Here is a 20,416-nt window from a genome sequence, read left to right as displayed (position 1 = left end):
ACACTTGTTTCATTCATGGAGAATGTAAACTGATTTGTAAAGCGTCAACTTCATATCCTTAACAGTACTTCTGCCCCCCCCCCCCCCCCCAAAAATGATACTCTACAGCTTAGGCAAAGAGATTCTATGGACAGTCCTCAAATATTTGGAATCACCACTAGATGGTGCACTGGTAGAGCTGCCGGCTGCTGCCATCACTCCAAGATGGTGGCAAGGCTTTGTCCAACACCTCAAACATGCAGGGTTGCATGCATGCATTGCATGTGCACATGCATCCTGAATGAATATGTTAACAATTTCTGCTTTGAGCCATTCATAAATAAATCTATGAGAAGAATAGGATAAAAACAAGGGTTTGTACAGCATGACTGTTTAATGTTGTTGTTTTTATTACATAATTAAAAGTCAAATTGAAGATATAAAATGCACTGTACAGTTTAAATCCATCTATTCCAACAATGTCTGAAAATGTATCAAATTCTACACTTTACAAGAATCCACATTAGAGCTGTTCATTTTGTACAGGAGTTATGAAGACAGGAGTGAAGGCATATGGATGCAGATTGTTGAATGAGTTTCTGATATGCAGTGAGTTTTGTTACAGTACATACGTGTGGGATTGGCCCCACAGTGCCCACACATATGTACATTCCTTCGTAATGTTGATGTTCAGATCTCAATTAAAAAGTTGGGACATTCGGCTCATGACTCACATGGCTACTCACTCTGCATTTTCCTGCCTTCAGTTTTGAGGGGATACCAAAATGGTCCGAATGTGTTGCTACTTGCTAAAGACAGGGCAGCAACATTAATCCATTGAAACAGACAAAACATCCGTGCCATTTTAGATTTATTCTGCTATTCAAAAATAGCAGATATAAGCTCATAGCTAGTATACTGTATCTACTATTTTTGAAAAATCGTGAACTTTGTTTCAGATTTAGAAGACATTTGTAGAATCGTCCTCAGGCTCTTAATGGGTTTAAAACGTAACAAGCGATGAACATTAAACGATTATGGCAATGGACAGTGAACTACCGGTATTTAGGACAGGGACTTTTCCATCACAGAGGACAGCCCACAGAACTATTTAAGTTTAGTTTCCCTCCATCCCCAGGCTACACTGGGTACGTGGAATGGATCAGTTCCATTCTGAGAGGCTGCCGCCCCCCGCCCCACACCAGTCTTAAAATAAAAGGTTTGAACATAGTTTGAAAACACCACAATTCCATCCTTTATTTTCAGACCCATGGAGAGAACACAATAAAATAACAAAGTAAAAGTAGAACATCTAAACCCTAATAAATGGCTTCGGGGCCAGCCCTAATACATACGGTACATATACACCTCAAGTCTCTTGATTCGCCTCTCATGTCACTTAGTTCTGTCCATCTCATGTTGTTAGATGTACATTTCATGACCCATCTTGTCCACTTCCCATGAGGGTGTTCAGAGCTGCTATGCAAACTGACAGAGGAAAGAACAGCACATAATTCAGCAACATGGGTGAAAAGGCTGTCTGTGGAACTACAAAATTATTTGAAACAGATCTTTTGAACATCTCCCAAAGGTTTTTGACTGAAGAAAAAAAAAGAATCCCTCAACCCATTAAAACCAGGAAAGCATCTGTCATTAGATTCAAAAATAGTTCGATGTGCAATTAAAAAAGAAAAAAGATCACGAGTAGAGAACGTTTAGATACCTGGGTAAGTCTTAACCAGTAGACGTACTGGGTGGATGCTCTTGGCTGGAAGTTTCTACGATGAAGGTACAGTTTCTGGGGACAAAATCATTCGATTTAATTCATGAATTATACAACTTGGGTTGTTTAGTTTAAAACACAGAAAATGTTACATGGACCATAGTTAAACGTTTCGACCACAGTTGGTCTTCATCAGGTGACATAATTTGTGACCCACCTCCCTTAGTTAGTGGGTCACAAACTCACAACACATGACCACAGTGACTTATAGTGCAGAAGCACTTTCAACACCAATCTGTATCGAAATAATTTAGTTTCACTGAAACCAAATTAAAACTAAGCTTTGATGACTAAATATACTGACAATTTCATCAACATAAACTAGTCTAAAATCTTAGTGAGGGACTATTGAAGAGATCCGGTGGAACTAAAACAAGTCATCATGGTTGCGTGCAGGTGTCAAACTCAATAGCTGATCTACAAGCTCACTGCATGTAGATTTTTTTATTTTCTAGATGAAAATCAGCCTTTGATGGCATCAAGGCCCGTCAGAATACATTTGTTGACTAAATCAACTGTAAATTTAGTAGACTAAAATCTTATTTAGTCGACTAAATCAACTGTAGATTTAGTCAACTAAAACTACTGTGGACTAAAAATAAAACATGTCAGCCAGGTGACTAAAATAAATCTTTGCTGTCAGAATCAACACTGCCAAGCATTTAATGTTATTTATTGAACCAAATGTACGATGGACTCCGCAATTTGGCACCGGTACGAAGAGGAATCTTACCTCTGCTATTGACGGCTGAACCAACCATCTCTGTAGCTTCCTGCTCCGAGACTGTCAACGGCTGGACCTAAACGGAACAATTATTGTAGCAATAAATAATACAAAAACATGTAGCATGAACAGGTATATACAGAGCATGTCGGCTTGTAGATGATGTTTTTCTGCACTCCTGTGTGTAAGCTGCATTATCTTGACGTTTCTTGCACGCAACCTGACCAAATGAAATCTAGCAAACACGGGTGAAGCAATTAAACTGAATAAAAAAATTTACCTTAGACAATCTTGTGATTTTATTTGAATGGCATGACAGACATGGTAAGTGTCACGTCAGTCACTTTGAACAGCAGTATTGTTATGCGCAATACAGAGTAGTTTTGTAATCCTTGTCACACTCGTTTTGTTGTAAAGATCTATTATGTATATTAGAATGCCTTTGGTTAAAAGGCTCACTATTTCATAAAAGTGCTTCCAATGGCTGCTCTTTAAACCCATTTTGGGCGGGAACCCCTTTTGGTGTTAGCATTATGTCATGCTTTAGCTATTGAAAAATAGCAGATCTACAAGCTCATAGCGCGCCACCGAGTGGCGCGCTACGAGCTTGTAGGTCTGCCATTTTTGAAAAATCGAAGAACGACTGACATAGAAACACAGCTTTTTCAGAAAACTGTCAGGATGTAGAAGACATTTATAGAATCTGATCTCAGGTCAAAATAGGTTAACACAAATCTTTGGTTGCGAGTCAGCGTGTTGTGTAGGAGGGGGAGGGGGGTCCTACCTTGACATCTGCAGTCTGTTGGAAGCGCTCGATGACGTGTAGAGTGCCATCGAGCTGCTCTCTGATGGAGTCCATTGTTTCCTTCTGTGCAGCAGCGATCTCTTTCACTTGTGTGCTCAGGGCTGCGTGCTTGGCTTTGATGGCCGCAAGGTTTTCCAGTAATCTCGCTGGGTTTTCCTGTAAAAGCCATACAACTTATTTAAAACATGTTTACCGCAGGACAAACATAGGCAAAAATTGAGTATAAAGGACCTACAAGTGGCTAGTTCTTTAAAATTATACTATATTATTATATTTGGAAGGGGGAGTCGCTTCACCTTAAAGGTGAAGCCTTACATTTTTTATTTTATTTAAGGCTTAAATAAAATAAAAATAGCTGTCCCAATCCCATCCACAAGAATGAAAAATAATTAAATAACACGTTATCCTTATTGGCTATTTTAAGCCTGATCAAATGCTGTCTACATCAGCAGACAATAGCCTCAACGTGACAGTGAGCCTGAACCATTTTATCTATATATAGAATTGAATAGCAATTCTCCTCCTGTACAGTAATCCATTTACACTACAGTAGATGAATTGTATCATTAGTATCACCTTGACAGAAGAGCCGCTTTCTGTGGCGCCGGTGATGAAATCCACTTTCAGACGTTTCTCAATGTAGTCCAGATCAGCCTCAGACTTCTGAAACTGAGCACAAAGTTTGACTTAATACTCTGCTAGCTTTGCACTGCTTATTATCTGTTCCAGCTGCATAAACAGTCCACAAACACAAATAGTTAGTACCTCAATATATATATATATATATACACACACATATATACACACACACACACACACACTTGTTACTTTGTGGGAATTAGCCTAGTTTATTAAAGTTGTCCCCTCTCATAAAACTCTGGACCTTCCAGTTATTAATCAGGAAACCAACAAGGTTTGTCACAATAGAAATGCTATTGTGTCAAGGTCCTGAAAACTGTCATTTAGTGGATATGAGAAAAATACACACACACACACACACACACAAATAATGCAATACAGGACTGTCCCAAGTTTCATTTGGTAGATACAGTATATACTGTAGGATAAGGATTACCGGTAGTTTCATTTTAGTTCTTATTTTGTTTACTGGTGGCTGTCCTTTGCTATCCCCAATAGATTATAACAAGCTCCAGTACAGCAACAACCAAATTTAATAGGACTTTCAATATCATTACATGAAGTGAAGCTGCATAAACAGACGATGGTGATGATGGGTGGTGATTGAAAGTTACTGGATCATCACAACACTTCTACATAATGACATTCAATTCTTACAGAAAGAAAGGTCTGAAAGGAAAATGGGATGCAAAAAGTACGTTTATTTGTTTGAAACCAACAAGTTTCATCAGGCTCATACAATTACAGCAGTTAAATACAATTAATCAATAAATCAAAGTAGTCATGTTGGCTAAACTGTGTATCCAATGAACAATTCGATCCAAAAAGGGGGGACTCCGAGGGGGTGCTTTGGGGTTTGAGCCTTAATTTGATAGTGTGGAGTGACATGTAGGATTGTTTATCGATTTGTTCATACATAACATAAGGGGGGGGGGGGGGGGAAGTGTGATATTCTCGTTCAAAACTTAACTGCAAAAGTTTAGACTTTGTTTTGGGGCATTTCTGCTTTTATTTGGATAGTAGTGGAGAGCGACAGGGAGTGACACACAGCAAAGGTCGTCGGGCTCGCGAATCAAACCTGTGACATGCTGTCAGGCTGCTGGTGTGGTTGTGCCTTAACCGGTAGGCCATCAGCACCCAATTACAAAACAATTATGTTGCTACATAGCAACTACCCCAAAAGGGGCTTCCCGGATTGAAAAGGTAAACCTCAAAAAAGGGGTTCCTGTCCTAAATAAGATCTGAAAAAAGAAAAAGATCACAGCCACTGAGTGGCACAATTGAATTACTTTAACCAAATCAACTCGTGTCTATTCTGGGCAGATGTTCTGCACAAATAGGTAAATTTATAGATGTTGGATTGTCTGCATAAGCCAGGCCTGTCATTTTAGCACTTGCTTGCAATTGTTTTAGCAGCACTGGGGGGTACAGGCTTTAACTTTAGACATACTATTGGTCCGAGTCCGACTGTCATTAGACCGACAACATACCTCAAACCCTAACCTAACCCTCCCTAACCGCTGCTTCCGCATGTCTGCCCGTTGGTGTGTCTAATCTGTGTGCATCCCGCACTGGGTGGATGGGATCTTCAGTCTTTCTTGATCAAAACAAAGGACAATGTACCATTGATGTTAAGAGAAACATACTGTAGACATGTGCAAAAACAACTCAAACCCCAGTCTGTGCCTGTGGTTATGCTGAATAGGCATTAGGCAATCTCTTCAAGTTGTGAGTGACACATAAGATAAGTCGCAATTGCCAATGTAATACTGACTGCAACCTTTCTGCATACATCAACACCACAAGCAGAGATTCACAGCAGCACCTCACAGAAGGCAATCCAAAAAGCACTGGGATCAAACTGAGGACGATTTGATTGCAGATATGTTATGACGATAATGTTAAACTATTAAATGCACAATGACAATAATATCGCCCAAAACCACTCAGGTGGCTATGCCACCTTTTCTACCCCTAGAGGCCAGGTTAAGACGGGAGCCCTTCATATTCTTCTCAAACATTCAGGCTTGCCGTCTCAATTATTTCTGCCAGAGAAGCATCCCATCACAGCATCAGACGTTTCAGCCTAAATACTGAAACCCTATAAGCAATATTGCACTACTCTGAACAATGTGGACAGCAGAGGCAATACTGATAGGGTTCCAGGACCTAGGATCTATCCTTGTTGCAAGTCAAGTACAACACAGAACACTGCATTGCACATTAAAACATTTAGCTTTAATCCATCCGTGTTCACAGTCCATCAATCCATAGTGCGTCCAAGGTGCCATGATGGTTCAATGAATGAAGCCTGGAGCCTCAAAACAAAGAAGTAGGAATAGTTAACTAACCTAACTGGTAGTGGTTCTCATTAACATCTTTGGCTTCAGTGCCTCCGTTTCCTGATTTCTCAATCGAGGTTCCCCATATATATATATCACACTATATTTTTGCTTAGAAAACTAGAAAAGCGAGTTCCTTCCTCAGAGTACAGATCCACCAGGCTGGGTTGCCTACCCAGGGCTGTGTCAGCTGTGGGGTGCGGCCATCAGGACACAAGAAAGCTGCATGGGAAATAAGAGTTCGTATGACAGACAGCAATGTTTGTGCCACACTCTTTGCTCAGAAGTGAAAGTGCCTTTGGAGGTGTGTGCACCATTGGAGGCAAGAGGCCCCTCAACATGTGATTCCAATTTGGGTATGACTGGATGTTCCGTTCATGGTATATCCTTTTTTTTCTTTTTTGAAATAGGCCCTGCCCACACATTTAAAAAAGGTAATTACAGGCAAACAGTATGGAGTTACAAAAAGCCTTCTTGAAGGTCATTGTCCTATGAATCCTGAGGCCATTTTTATCTAATTTGGTAACAAGAAATAACGTTCTGCAATCTGCAACATTTGTGGAACCACCTAAGGGAATAACTATAGGATCTGTGTTGTTTAGAGGCCCCACAATGTAAAATTTGGACAAATGTGCACAAATGTGTGCACCCCTACTGAAAATGTAATTGTAGACAATCGTAATGGAATATGAAACTGGCTGATACACCTCGATCACATGACTCCAGATGGAATGAGTACCAATTTGTGTGGGCTTCCCCCCCCCCCACACACATTTTAAATACAAAAAAAATAAAAAATAAATCTGTCTGCACTGCAGCCAATAATCCTGCATCACAGTAGCCAATAAGAAAAATGAAAAAAAAAAAAATCCATGGTTCACAGTCACACTTTACTGTACTCTTTGCAATGCAATCCTCAGTGTTTTGATGCCTGGAGTCGGACACTTTGTGGTCTGTGCAGCTCTCAGATGCTTTGACAATACTATTGCACTGCTAGCTGTCCAATACAGTAGTGCAATGAAGTCAGAGCACCTGCTAGCAGCATACCACTCATGGTTTGGTTTCATAACTTTTCCATTGTAGCTGAAACTAATTCCGGTTGACCTAACAGGTACACGAACATCATGGTACGATGCAGGGCTGAATAAGTCACAGTGAAGTTATAAGGTAGGCCTGGCTAAAACTTGCAAACGTACAGCTCTACTAATGTCCAGAGATCCGCACAGGATGAAAATGTTAATACATTATCTATTAATAGAGCTCTATGTTTGTGGCTTTACCCTCTCTTCACTGAAACTATTCCTGGTCAATGCCCTTTTAACATTGCACTGCTTTTCAAGAGGGGTCACCAGTAGTACAATATAAAAGGAGCACTGGCCAGACAGAAAAGATTCCCGGAATCCAAAAGGTTCTTCCGAGTATGGTCGGTCTTGATGAGGAATGTGTGACTTAATGGCATTTTCAGTCTGTAAATGGGGAGGGGAGGGAAGTCAGACATTGTCGGACATGAAGCTTCATAACATTTTCACATGAAGCAAATATCTTCATTTCATTACGTAATACCAGGACCTTTCATAAATTAAAAACATTGTTCATTAATTTGCTCCAAAATCAGTGATTAATTGACACAAATGCTTTAGTATTACAATCCGTGAAATAGGCCATTCTGCATGAGTAGTAACATTTTGTATTGCAAGTGAGACTGCAACTATATTAATGCCAGTACTTAAATAATAAGGCAAAGACTTTTACTTTTGCAAATATCCGATATGGCCTACTTCTCCCACCACGGCCAGAACCATGTGTTATACTTTGTAGATCTGTTCTTGTCGGCAGGCGACGCAGCGTCCTAAGATGGAGTAGAGCAGTGGTTCTCAACCTTCTCAAGCCATATCCCCCAAAATAATCACATTTTAACAGTGGGGACTCCCCCACCCTGACAAGCACTTGTAAGAGGAACTGTAAGAGTTGAGGCAAGACATTTTTTGATCCTTCCTTTCTTATATTATTTGAGAATTTGGCCAAAGTTTGTTATGCTATTTTGGTATTAAAAGGGTCCTTAAATTGTCACCTGACTCACTGTTACCTGTGGGACCTACCTGGGGGTCCCGACCCACAGGTTGAGAACCAATAGTCTATAACCGAAACGGTCTAAACGGGCGGTCATGGATGGTGTTCAGGTCACTGGCGCGGTGCCTGGCTATGGAGCTGGAACTGAGGGAAAAAAACGCACGGGCAATGGCATATCAGTTCCTTCCGAGCTAACGCAGGCTAAAGTATTTAGCAGGCTAAAGTAAACAAGTCCCACCACGGGCCACGCAATTATAATACACACATGTCACACGACAAAATGTTGCTATTTTGGCCGGTAAAGCAACGTTATAACGTTACGTAAAAAATAGCGGATGGAGCGCTTTACTTGGCGGTTTTCGTCTTTTCCGGGACGGGTTTTACATCACCGCGGCGAGAGAAGAGGAAAAACATGCCGTGTTGTCGGTCCGTCCGTCCGCGTCGAGCCGCCACCGCCTTCTCTGCGCCATTAACCGCTCGTTTAGATCGTCGGGAAAGGCTGGAAAGCGTCAACGAGATCTATCTAAGAACGGTTCGGGAAATGTGAAAATACAGTCTTGTACAAACGCTTACCAGCGCCTCCAGCTTTCCAACTGTTGTCTCCATGTTGAATAGTTGACATTCCTCAGGCAGGCAGTCCCAGAAATATGACACTGGCCACTGCGCGCTCTGTGATTGGCTGGCTGTCAAGAAACGCGTCGGTGGATTGGTCAGTTAAGCGACACGTGACCTTACACGTAGGAAGTGATGGGGCCAGGTTGTGGTTGCGTGTACTATGGGCGCCATATTGGTGCCCGGTGATGCTTTCAGTATTTTCAACAGAGCAGAAGAGCAGATGTTGTTCACTTACAGTCAGTGGTGAAAAAAAGTACTCAAATGTCTTACTTAAGTAAAAGTATCAATACTGCAATATATAACTACTCCGTTACAAGTAAAAGTCCGGAATTCAAAATGTACTTGAGTAAAAGTACCGGCATCGAAATGTACTTAAACTTTACGTACATTTAGATGCCGATACTTTTGTACTTTTACTTTAAGTCTTAAAGTACCAAAAGTAAAAAGGCCATAGTATGGAATGGATTATGCAGAAATGAAATCTTTTGAAAATAGCCAATTTTAAATAGCCGGAAGTGTTTCATGTATGTTTTGTAATAATAATCAAAGTACCTATAGTAACTAATGTTTTCAAATAAATGTAGTGGAGTAAAAGTACAATATTTGCCTCTGAGATTAAGTGGAGTACAAGTAAAAGTATTGGAAATTGTAAAGTAAAGTACAAATACCTCAAAATTGTACTTAAGTACAGACTACAGTACTACAAGTAAATGTACTTAGTATAGTTACTTCCCACCACTGCTTACAGTTACAACGGCCATGGATGGAACACGGTTGTGGCGCTAATATGGCGGCTCATCAGGGCGTTCAGTGAAAAATGTGCCTCTCATTTTCACTGTAGTGTAGGCCTACTGCACATGCATACTGAATAGGTCTTCTCACTCAGGCTATCACCAGCCTGAGAATATGTAATGTATGTAGTCATCAAAATGGTAGGCCTATCTGTAATTCAGATATTCTGAATTAAATAAATTGTACGTGCATTTGAGACTGCATTCGAGACATATAACTTGTAGTTGTAGGCCTATTTGTGATTGATAAAATAAAGAAAACACACAACTTTTTAAACTTGTAGGATAGTTCACCCATTCGTAATTATGTAAAAACAAAAAGAAAATAATTGTAGTTGTCAGTTGTGCACCAAATTTGGCATGTGTTTTGCCAGATTATTTCTTCAAGATGGGAAATGGGCATGATTTTGATTTTGCATCCGGGTGGCAAAGGGGTCACATTCCTGCCCAGTGCCACCACCACATAGATGACTAACTAAAATGAGTAGAAGGGAAAAAAAAGAGACAGATTTGTTGATTTCATTTCTGACTTAATTGACACTTCTTTATTTCTTTCAGTAATATGAACTTATGAAAATGCATTTTCCATTTTTCCTATTTTGACCAATGGTCTTGCCGTTGCAGCCAGGCATTTGATTGACTCTTTAGGTTCCTTGGCCTTTTCCAGTACTGTTTTGATTATCCATCCACCACAAGCTCCAGGTTATCCCACAGGATGTTCATTGTGAGAGATCCAGTGATTCCACATAGGTGTATGTATGGGCCAGAATGGCATTCCAGCACCCTTGGTTGGATGGAGAAATATTTAACTATATATAATACAGACAGTACATGAGTACATCAATGGATTCAACTACCGTATTCATGTTCTGCAAAATATATTGCTGTTCATCATTGGATGAGTTGATGGGACTTCTATATTTTCCAGGGTAGATATCTAGTCAGTGTCAACTCTTTTCTCCTCACAACTATAGTGTTTGGGCCTGCTCTTGTAATATGCAATGCAAGCAGTATTGTGTATGCATGGCCAAGAGGAAGTAGTGCAATGTTTTGTAAGCCTAGTCATGGGGAAGTTTCATTTCCACACACTTGGAATTTGTCATAATAAATGCTTTTAAACTCATTCTGAGAGCAGTTGGCAGCCACTGAGCAGTATCCAGGGAGCAGTTATGGATTCCCATGTCTTTCTCAAGGCCAAATGAGCCTGGAATCCGTTTCCAATTCCCAGGTGACTGCTCTACCTCGTGGGCTGTTGAGTTGTGGATTTATTTGATGCCATGGAAGTATATTGAGTGGGATTTAGCCTATATAATATTGAGAAACACTAACCTATATAAGTTCTATATACACCTGTATCTATATTAACAAGTGAGAACTTGTACCCAACACATGGCAAGAAACCCAAAGCCACAACAGCTACGTCGCTATTGCAACACCCACAACACCATCTTACACACTACACCCCCACACACTCACACGGCAGTGACGTCACACACTTACCTTCGCAGTGTTCGGGACCTATCTCCTCCTATCGCGCCCAACGCCAACACTCGACACCACCCGCCAAACACTGGTCATTGCAGTGCCACCAAAGATGCCTCCCGTCCACACTCACGGCGGCAATGCATTTGTTTACTACAAACATTATCGCCCCAAGCACCCACACCCCCGGAACACTGTTGCCCTTTCACCACACTAAATTCGCCAGGTCTATGCAAGTGAGCACAAATTACATGTGAGAAAATTCATTCACAAGCCCACAAATGCCATTCAAATGCCATTCAACACACACTACGACTCGCTTACAATTCGCCAACCTGGCAACTACTTTTTAAGCCACTCCCCTGTGCTGCTCTGATCTCTGAGTCTCCCTGACAGTCCTGTCCGCAGGAGAAAAACACAAGGAAGGAGAGGAATTCTCGCCTCACAATTTTGCTTATTCCTTCTAAATCTCTGTATATAAAATATCGCTTACTCAGCGAATCTCTTAGTTACATCAACATTGTTCTTCCACAGTACTTGGTTTGTGCCAAACTATTACAATTACACCGTTCAAATTAGCCATTTCGCCTGCCGAGTACTTTTCATTGCGCACACACACACGCACACGCACACACACGCACGCACGCACGCACACACACACACACACACACACACACACACACACACACACACACACACACACACACACACACACACACACACACACACACACACACACACACACACACACACACACACACACACACACAGGAATAGCCATGCAGACGTTATAATCTTGAGTTTCATTAAATAACTGTCTTTCTCCGCACGCGCGCACACAACATTATTCAAGTGAAATGCGTAACGCCAATATTGGGCTAATATAGGTAATAGGCTACCAATATGTGGGTAGCCTACAGGGATTTACCCACGGAATGAATATATATATAATCATCTATACCAGGGCTGCCCACACTCTTTTTACTTCAGAGCTACTTTCAAAACGACCAGCTCATATGATATACCCACCAAATAAAACTATCATCCCATTGGTTTTTATTTTTGGTATTTGACTTCGCTACTGATGATTGTACGCAACAACAAGTATTGCATTGTGTGTTTGAGCTGACAGGCCCTTTTTGATTTCAATCAATAAAGTCATCTCAGGTCATCTTAAGCGGCAGATGCAAAAATAGTTTTTTATATTAAAATTATATATATTTTTAGGGCCATGTCATGTGGTCTACCTGCAAAGCCTTTGTGATCTATACTGGTAGATCCTGATCTACCTTTTGGGCACCGCTTAACGTCAGATCAGCCGTTTTGTCGGTCAGCGCCAAAAATGCTCCCCGACAGCATAATCGGAGCAAATACCGGGCAGTGTGTATGAGCCATAACGTGTTGACTACACTACACTAATAAGGACACATAATAATAACTAATAACCCATCCGTTACTACATGTGGAGTCAACTCCCGCAATTTCCTTCTTCCCATAGTGCGCGGCAATGAAACTCTGGGATGAGCGGCCGCGAAGCGGCCGCGAAATTGTAGTAGTGTATATACAGCAGTTTATAATACCACTTGATATAGCTTGTGTCACATTTACAGTTTGAAACCACAAGAGGTCAGTGCTGCTTGTTATAATACAGATATTTTGCTTTATAATTCAATTTCAGAGTGTATACTTATGTGAACACATGCATGCACATACAGAAACATAACATACATAGGCTACATAAACATATCCAAACGTACATATGCAGGGCATACTACTACTACGATACTACTACTACTACTACTACTACTACTAGTTTTTGTTTAGTGTAATGAAGGTAGAAAATTAAGTTGATTACATGTTTGATGGATAGCTTATATACAGTATCATATACCTCAGTGGGGTTGCCCATCAGTCAGTACAGAAGTGAGCATGCAGTGAGCATGCAGCTAGATCATATCATGTCAGAGGAAGTGTATCTATTTGCAGTTTTCACACCTCACCCACAGCTCACGCATTAGCGGTATACGAAGCAGTCATGATGTGTATTATGAGAAAATAAAATAAACAGCTCGTACTCTGGGTCAGGCGGCCTTAGGAATCTGGAGGCCCGTTTCAAGACCAAATATGAGGCCCCCACATATACCTATGCCATAATAATTATGTTGATACAGCCGTATTGATACAAAATGTTTGGACTGTTCACTCAGTACAACACAGCCATTACACTCGACATTTATACAGCAACAACACCGGTCCTCATCCTGTCCTCCCTTCACAATAAAGTGTCTCCCCTTTACCTCCCAATGCCACACATATTACACAGGTTATTTATTAACAGGAAATAGGTGTAACTTAACATCATCGCAGAGTGAGCAAGAGGGAGCTAACTAAGGGTGGTGGGTTGTTGACTGACACCTGAGGGTCAGTCAGAGCTCGGAGGACCCCCGTAAGGGTGGAGGCCCATTTCAATTGAAACTGGTGAAACACAGCAAATGCCTCCTATGCTCATACTGCAAGTGTATTTAACCGGCACATCACACTTTGCCTCGATGCAAGCATAAATAGCGAATAGGGCTGCATGGATAATAATGCCATCAAACCAACAACAACCACTCTAAACGTATAAGTCGTATGAGAGCCATTCTATGAGAGGTTTTGTGATTCCCAATTGATTTGGTAAAAACCTTAACCACTCAGGGCTCTATAGTGTATTTTCTGTTATTGTGGCTTGCTTGTCAATCTGCTATTTCCTGGCTGCGAAAGCTTTCTTTCCCTACAATATGTATTGGTTTACACCTACCTCATCTCTAACTCTAATCTCACAAAACTGTGCATAGGCCTATATCCACATGATATGAGCTTTAAAGAGTCAGTTCAAAACACATCTTTGCAAAATGTATTAATAATAATAATAATAAACAAAGCCGATGTTGTGGTATAAGTGCTGAAATGGCAGTGTAACAATCCGAAATGGAACGAATCCCACGGAATCCCAAGGCGGGTAAAATTCCCCTCTTTGAAATGACATCAGAGGCCTCCCGCAATCAACCATCAACCCAACCCACCAACCAAACACACAAGTCTCCAGTCCAGCTCATGGGCTCAGGTTGCTGTTTTGCCTTTAAATTATAGTGTAAAGAAAGACTAATCTTCCTTATAGCAAAGACCACACAACCAGTTAAACCAACTCAAGCTTATCTGAAATAATCTCAGAAACGTCTTAGGCTATATTATTTAAATTTATTAGACTTTCTTTCAATCATTTTATTTTTCATTTTTTCACAAACATACATTACTCAAATAACTTGATGCACCGAATATTCGGCCGCAGAAAATATTGGCTATTCACCGAATAGTGTATGCAATTAATGCATTCAAAAGAGCTGAATAAATGTTTTATGGACCCATAATAGTGATTATTATTCAAGTAAAGTTTTGCCATAACCTTTTATTTTGCCATAAATCAGGTAGCTTTAATTTAAAAATATATATATAATATTAATCATATTCGGTTTTCGGCCAACTGTTTCCTATATTCGGTTTCGGCCAAGAATTTCCCTTTCGGTGCATCCCTAGAAATAACCCAAACATATACACACACACACACACACACACACACACACACACACACACACACACACACACACACACACACGGAAGAGCATGCATGCACCATAGCTGACTTGACTATATGACCATTAAGAAGATGATGGACGTATGCATATATACATACATACATACATACACACACACACACACACACACACACACACACACACACACACACACACACACACACACACACACACACACACACACATACATACATACATACATACATGTATACATACGTCCATCATCTTCTTAATCGTCATATAGTCTTGGTTCCTTAATTTGCAAAACCCCTTATCCGCCCATATAATATTCCACAACTAGTGGGCCCCAAACTAAGAAAAATCAATTCATGTCTCATTGGAGAACATGTCTGAGCCATGTCTGACAAACTTGCACAGTACCATAGAACAGGGGTTTTCAACTGATTGTGAACCAGGGACCACCAGCTTGACTAAGGATCAACTTGGGGACCATGTCTTATACTGTTTCTCAATCGATGGTCCACGGACTTAACTGATGACTGACACATGTGGCCCTATATCTGGGGCGTGCCTTAACCTTTATCCCTAAACTTTTTTTTCTTCCATATTTTACTATCTTGAAAAATAAATTTAAATAGTTCAACTAGCAGATCCATACATTATGGCTATTATAACTATTTTCATAATAGTAATATAAATATAGTAAAAATGGCAAATAAGTGCAAGATATATCACATGATGACATTATATGGGCACATTAACATTTCCTAATAATGATGACTCAACCAGGCAAGCTGGTACACTTCACCCTTCTTGAGATTCTAACTAACTGCCTTTTCTGTGGAATTTCTTAACCTCAGACTTCCCAGTAATTCTGATAACATTGACGAACGGAACAGTGCACTAAACGTCTGTGCACTGTTCCGTGGAAGAAATTACAAAATCTTCACTTTGCTACATTACTAAATGCATGGTCAGGGACAACATGCAATACCCCCACGGGTAACAAGACTACTCGCCCCGTTTCTGTTTTCCTCCCAGAATTTCCCCCAGTGAGGGGTGGGAGAGGCTGGACAGCAGACGGCTGGACTTTGAATTTCACTAACTATAAACTTTCATGACAGCAGAACAGCCTAAGTACAAATATAATTTATGAAAAGCTACTACAGTGAAGTCTGTTCACAGAAGTTGTTGTAGGCTATGGACCACGGACCACCTGTTGAAAACCCCTGCAAATAATACTAAGGATTCTCTTCAATCTGTTTAATTCAAGTGCTGTTGTAACCCCGTTGTAATTGATATTTGGTTCTTAACTACCACCCACATTTTTGAGTGGAAAATGTATTAGACTTAATAGTAGCCTATAAACAAATGCTCAAACTATCACGTGTTGTTGCTAGTATTATTACTCAGATAGCAAACATGTAATACAGTTGTATAGCGCTGTGGACTGTGGTACATGTACCGGTATGTATTTTTATTTTATTTTTATTGGCACGTGGCTGTTGCCCATCTCAATTTAATGTCACATCCAAATATGACTTGAACTGAAATATAGTTCTACTGTAAATTGAAGGCACAAAACGGTTCCCCAAGAATCCCCATACGCCTGATGTATCAGCTCAGCTTCACTGAATTCCAGCCATTCCATTGGTCGGGATGGACTGTCGATCAAATGGGTTGATCCTCCGCAGTACGACGGTGTCGCGGTGGCCAAAAATAACTGATGTACAAGCACGGTTTCGCTCTGGCCTCGCGACCGCGTCGTTGACTCGATAGCAATGTAGATCAGTTCTTTTTTGGCAACGCGAGGCTCTCGCGAGACGGAGTGTAATAAATTAGGCTTTATGGAGCGAGGACATCCAGAGGAAAAGCATAAGCAGTGCTGCTGCCGCTTAAACCGCCCAGGGAGGAGGAAGAGAGAACTGGGCTTTTTTTTTTCTCCGTTGACTTCTCTCCCGGTCCTTGGTCCACAATGACGCGGCGTTGAGGAATGTATAAGCCTACCTGGACTACACTGACAGCCCTCCCAGTCCCGGTCCTCTCGACGTCTCCTACCCGGATAAAGACACTTATTTCGGCTTAGTTGTGCAGCCAGGGGGGGAGATGCTGTTTGGGCTTGCATGTTAAAAGGCTTCTACCATTCTGAAGTCCACCAACACCCCACAAGGACCCCTTTTGTCACCTTTCCTGTTGCTGTTTCAGTGTTTTCCCCTCTCTTGCCTGAAAAGCTTGGTTTCCCCTTACGCGGGAGAGGAGACCCGGTTTCGAATCCTTTAGGTGGTTCGGTTCCATTGCCACAATAAAGCTAGCACTGGGGTGAGGAGGGAACAAGCGACTTTTAATGTTTGAGTTCCTCTGTCTATATTCATTACAACTCCCGTAACGTCTTGTAATTGGATTTTTTGACATCTTTTTCCAGCCACACCAGCAGCAGCCCAAGTCAAATATCTCACACCCCACCTTGGTGGTGTGTGTGTGTGTGTGTGCTCAGTGTGTGAAGCCGGTTGGTGGGTCACCATCATCACCATCATCACCATGGGGCTCCCCGCTCTGGAGTTCAGTGACTGCTACTTGGACAGCCCGCAGTTCAGGGAGAGACTCAAGTCTCACGAACTGGAGCTGGACAAGACCAACAAGTTCATCAAGGAGCTCATCAAAGATGGCAAGGCTCTGATCCAGGCACTGAAAAGTAAGTAAAGTGTGTGTGTGTGTGGAGTAGAATGATAAGGGACATGATGACAGGTTGCGTGGGTCCTAGACTAGTTCCATTTGTATACTCTGAGTCAGCCAGTGCATTTGGTCCATGTCTGATTCAAGTAATGACATTGTAATGACATACTGGCAGTGGTGTTGTTCGCGGGGCTGTACTATCTGCTGGGCTGTGCTATCTGCATTTGGTTGTATCATGATAATGTAAATATATAACAGTAATTTACGTACACTGCCACTTGTCACAATAACACAACATGTGGATATAGTGACTTTGAAAGTACTGTATGATCTGCAGCAGTAACTTTTGGCACCTTCCATAACCTCACTCACACACACACACACACACACACACACACACACACACACACACACACACACACACACTTCTAGGATGGTGCTCCCAAAATATAATACGCAAGATTGTTTTCTCACTCAACAGTAAACAAACCAACATACATTATTAATTGTAGACAGGCCAGGGTATCCTGTTCAAGTTACAATTTAATGACTTAAGCCCTTTTAATGCCAAATTGTCAAATATTCTGTAAGAAAGAGGCAAACATTGTGGAACTAGCCGTTCTACAAGCTCACAACGACTGGTGGCGCGAGCTGTTTATTATCGGTGGAACCGAGACAAACTAAATGTAATGCCTACAATTCCAAGTGCTTGTTGTCTCTGTTGATTTATTTTGAGGGGTCACGGCCTGAAACGTTCGAGAACCCTTGATCTAGGAAAAGCCCGGTTCTAAAATTGTGACCAAACAACGTTGATGCAGGGTTTGAGTGAACCACTCTCAGGGTTTGTTTACACTATGTTACTATCTAAGCAAACAGTTAACCAAACAGCTCTGTGGTTTTTAACCTTAGTGTGTAGCCAGGAAAGGTTGCCAGTAAAGTCCTGATCATACCGTTACACCCATGCACACTTTGGTGTGGCCCAATTCAACCACAGTCCACTACTGTTGACCTTTTGGGCGCTGCCCAGTACAACCACAGTCTTCCACACTGTTGGCCACTGGCCGGATTTTCCTGACTGGTGGGGGTATTTCATCCTACACCTTTTCTGTCCTCTGTTTCCCCAGTTGAAGTTAAAACCTATAATGCAGGGGTCTTCATATGTTGTTTCAGGACAAGGACTCCTTAGCTTGAGACAGAGATGAAGCAGGGACCCCCTCACACTACATGTTGGATAAAAATGTTTTGCAGAAGTTTTTCATAGATGGCTCCATTGACTATCATCGTTGTTGTGTAAATATATTTTTTGTTTATTTCGTACATTTATCCACTCTCAATACTTAAACTTGACCTTTGGCTCTGTACTTGGTTTGCTGCTTTTCCCCTTTACACCGAAAATAATAATAATACTAATAATAAATAATACATTTTATTTTTAACGCACAAATCTCAAAGTGCTACATAGACAATAGACAATCTATAAGGAGCTCACAACGAACAAACAAACATGTGAGGGGCTACTTTCGGCTAATGTTCAAAAGAAGAGGGATGATGCGTTGTTTGTAATGTTAATATAAAAACAATCAAGCAAAGATCTAGCGGCCCCCCCTATAGTAACTCTGAGGACCCCTTAGGGGTTCCGGACCCATGGAAGACCCACGCAATAATGTAGGCCTATAGCTCCAGGGCTCTATATTGGCAACATCTTCTTTTTGTCAGATGAAACCTGACATATAACAGGCCCGTTTTTAATAGCAACTTAGTCATGATTGACTGCCCCCTAAGCCAATGGTATAGTCTGAAACTTGTGTAGCCAATCACATAGTAGCGACCTAGTCATGATTGACTGCCTCCTAAGCCCTGCCCCGAACCGCGGAAGTGAGCGGTCCCTGGGAAAGTGTCTCCTACTAATACAATATTAGCGCACCGCGGACACAGAAACATAAATAAATAATAATAATATGGGGGAGGGGGGGGGGGGGGGACAAATATGACTATGTCATCATTACTTGTTTTTTCCTATGCACCAAATAATTTCACCAAAACAAATACAAGCTCACAACATGCGATGTTGAGGCACATTGTGAACTCACAACACTGCTGCGTTGAGTCTGATTGTGAGCTTGTATATCTGCTATTTTTGCCAAATGTTTGCCTATTATGACATGCCCAGAAAAGAGAAGCTAGGGTTCCAAGTGGTTAACCAGCACTAGTCTGGCAGCATTTAAAAATCTGCACAAAAATGCAATCTATGCCTTTGAAGCGCTGGTACTACGATTCTGGGAATCCTTCAATGCATTTGACAGTCAAATGTGTTTAACTGACTTCAACCAATGCTTATAATGTAAAGAACAACACATGACTTTTGAATGCAGTGCTTGAATAGCTGCTTGAATTTCAAAACATAAACATAATGTCATCGGTAATATTATATACAGTAAAGAGATGTGTGGTGTTTGCGTTGGAATCGTCTGTATCTGTCTCTTTGTTTCATTATGTATCTCATCTTGTCTTGTCTCTTACATGCAGGGAGTTATAACTCCCTGCATGTAACTCAGTTATTTACATTGAATGACTGATGACGTTGAAGTCACTTTAGTTTTATTCCTCTCGTACCGTTGTCAGTTAGCCAACGCTCTCGTCAAGAGTGACTTGAACTGTCAGTGGGACACATTGCCTAAATCAACATCTTGCTCAAGGACACATTGACACAACAAGGATTTGTCACTTCTTTGTCTGTTACAACTAGACGGGGGGAAATCACACAGCTGTGTGGTGGAACACGCCTGGCCAGCTAACGGCAGAATAGGATCATTCACTGGAAAAGTCCAGGGTGGTCCAATGCCAGTCTGCTAGCTGGCAACGTTACCTGAACTTTCCGAGCCTGTATTATCTCCTGTAGGTATGATGGATGGTTTAA

At 41.2% G+C, this 20,416-nt stretch overlaps 2 protein-coding genes across 5 annotated transcripts in view; one reads left to right on the top strand and one right to left on the bottom strand.

Moving 5' to 3' along the window:
* Positions 1 to 20,416, top strand: part of LOC310873728 (rho GTPase-activating protein 26-like) — a 182,479-nt gene that overhangs the window by 9,078 nt on the left and 152,985 nt on the right. For 2 of the 4 annotated variants that reach the window (XM_083786280.1, XM_083786277.1), the window contains exon 1: positions 16,734 to 17,518. In XM_083786280.1, coding sequence (XP_083642406.1) covers positions 17,365 to 17,518 — 154 coding nt within the window. In that variant the 5' untranslated portion in view covers positions 16,734 to 17,364. Of the gene's footprint in view, positions 1 to 16,733; positions 17,519 to 20,416 lie in introns of those variants that run through there. The other 2 variants (XM_083786279.1, XM_083786278.1) reach the window with 2 other exon arrangements.
* On the bottom strand, positions 700 to 8,954 carry ska2 (spindle and kinetochore associated complex subunit 2). Its single transcript, XM_083773149.1, has 6 exons — positions 8,916 to 8,954; positions 3,868 to 3,954; positions 3,271 to 3,447; positions 2,496 to 2,562; positions 1,703 to 1,777; positions 700 to 1,467 (listed from the first exon to the last, which is right to left on the bottom strand). Exons 1-5 carry the CDS (start codon positions 8,946 to 8,948, stop codon positions 1,758 to 1,760), a joined length of 384 nt encoding a protein of 127 aa, XP_083629275.1. The 5' UTR covers positions 8,949 to 8,954; the 3' UTR covers positions 700 to 1,467; positions 1,703 to 1,757.

The sequence above is a fragment of the Protomyctophum parallelum genome (assembly GCF_964188405.1).
Source record: "Protomyctophum parallelum genome assembly, chromosome: 1".
NCBI lineage: Eukaryota > Metazoa > Chordata > Actinopteri > Myctophiformes > Myctophidae > Protomyctophum > Protomyctophum parallelum.
The sequence above is the reverse complement of the archived record's forward strand: the minus strand, read 5'-3'. Positions and strand labels throughout refer to the sequence as shown.

Excerpts from the sequence above, each read along its gene's own strand:
- ska2 (XM_083773149.1), bottom strand. The coding sequence starts at position 8,948 with ATGGAGACAACAGTTGGAAAGCTGGAGGCGCTG. Across the intron at positions 3,955-8,915 it reads TTGGAAAGCTGGAGGCGCTG|AAGTCTGAGGCTGATCTGGA; the intron begins GTAAGCGTTTGT and ends GCTCAGTTTCAG. Across the intron at positions 1,778-2,495 it reads TTCAGCCGTCAATAGCAGAG|AAACTGTACCTTCATCGTAG; the intron begins GTAAGATTCCTC and ends TTTTGTCCCCAG.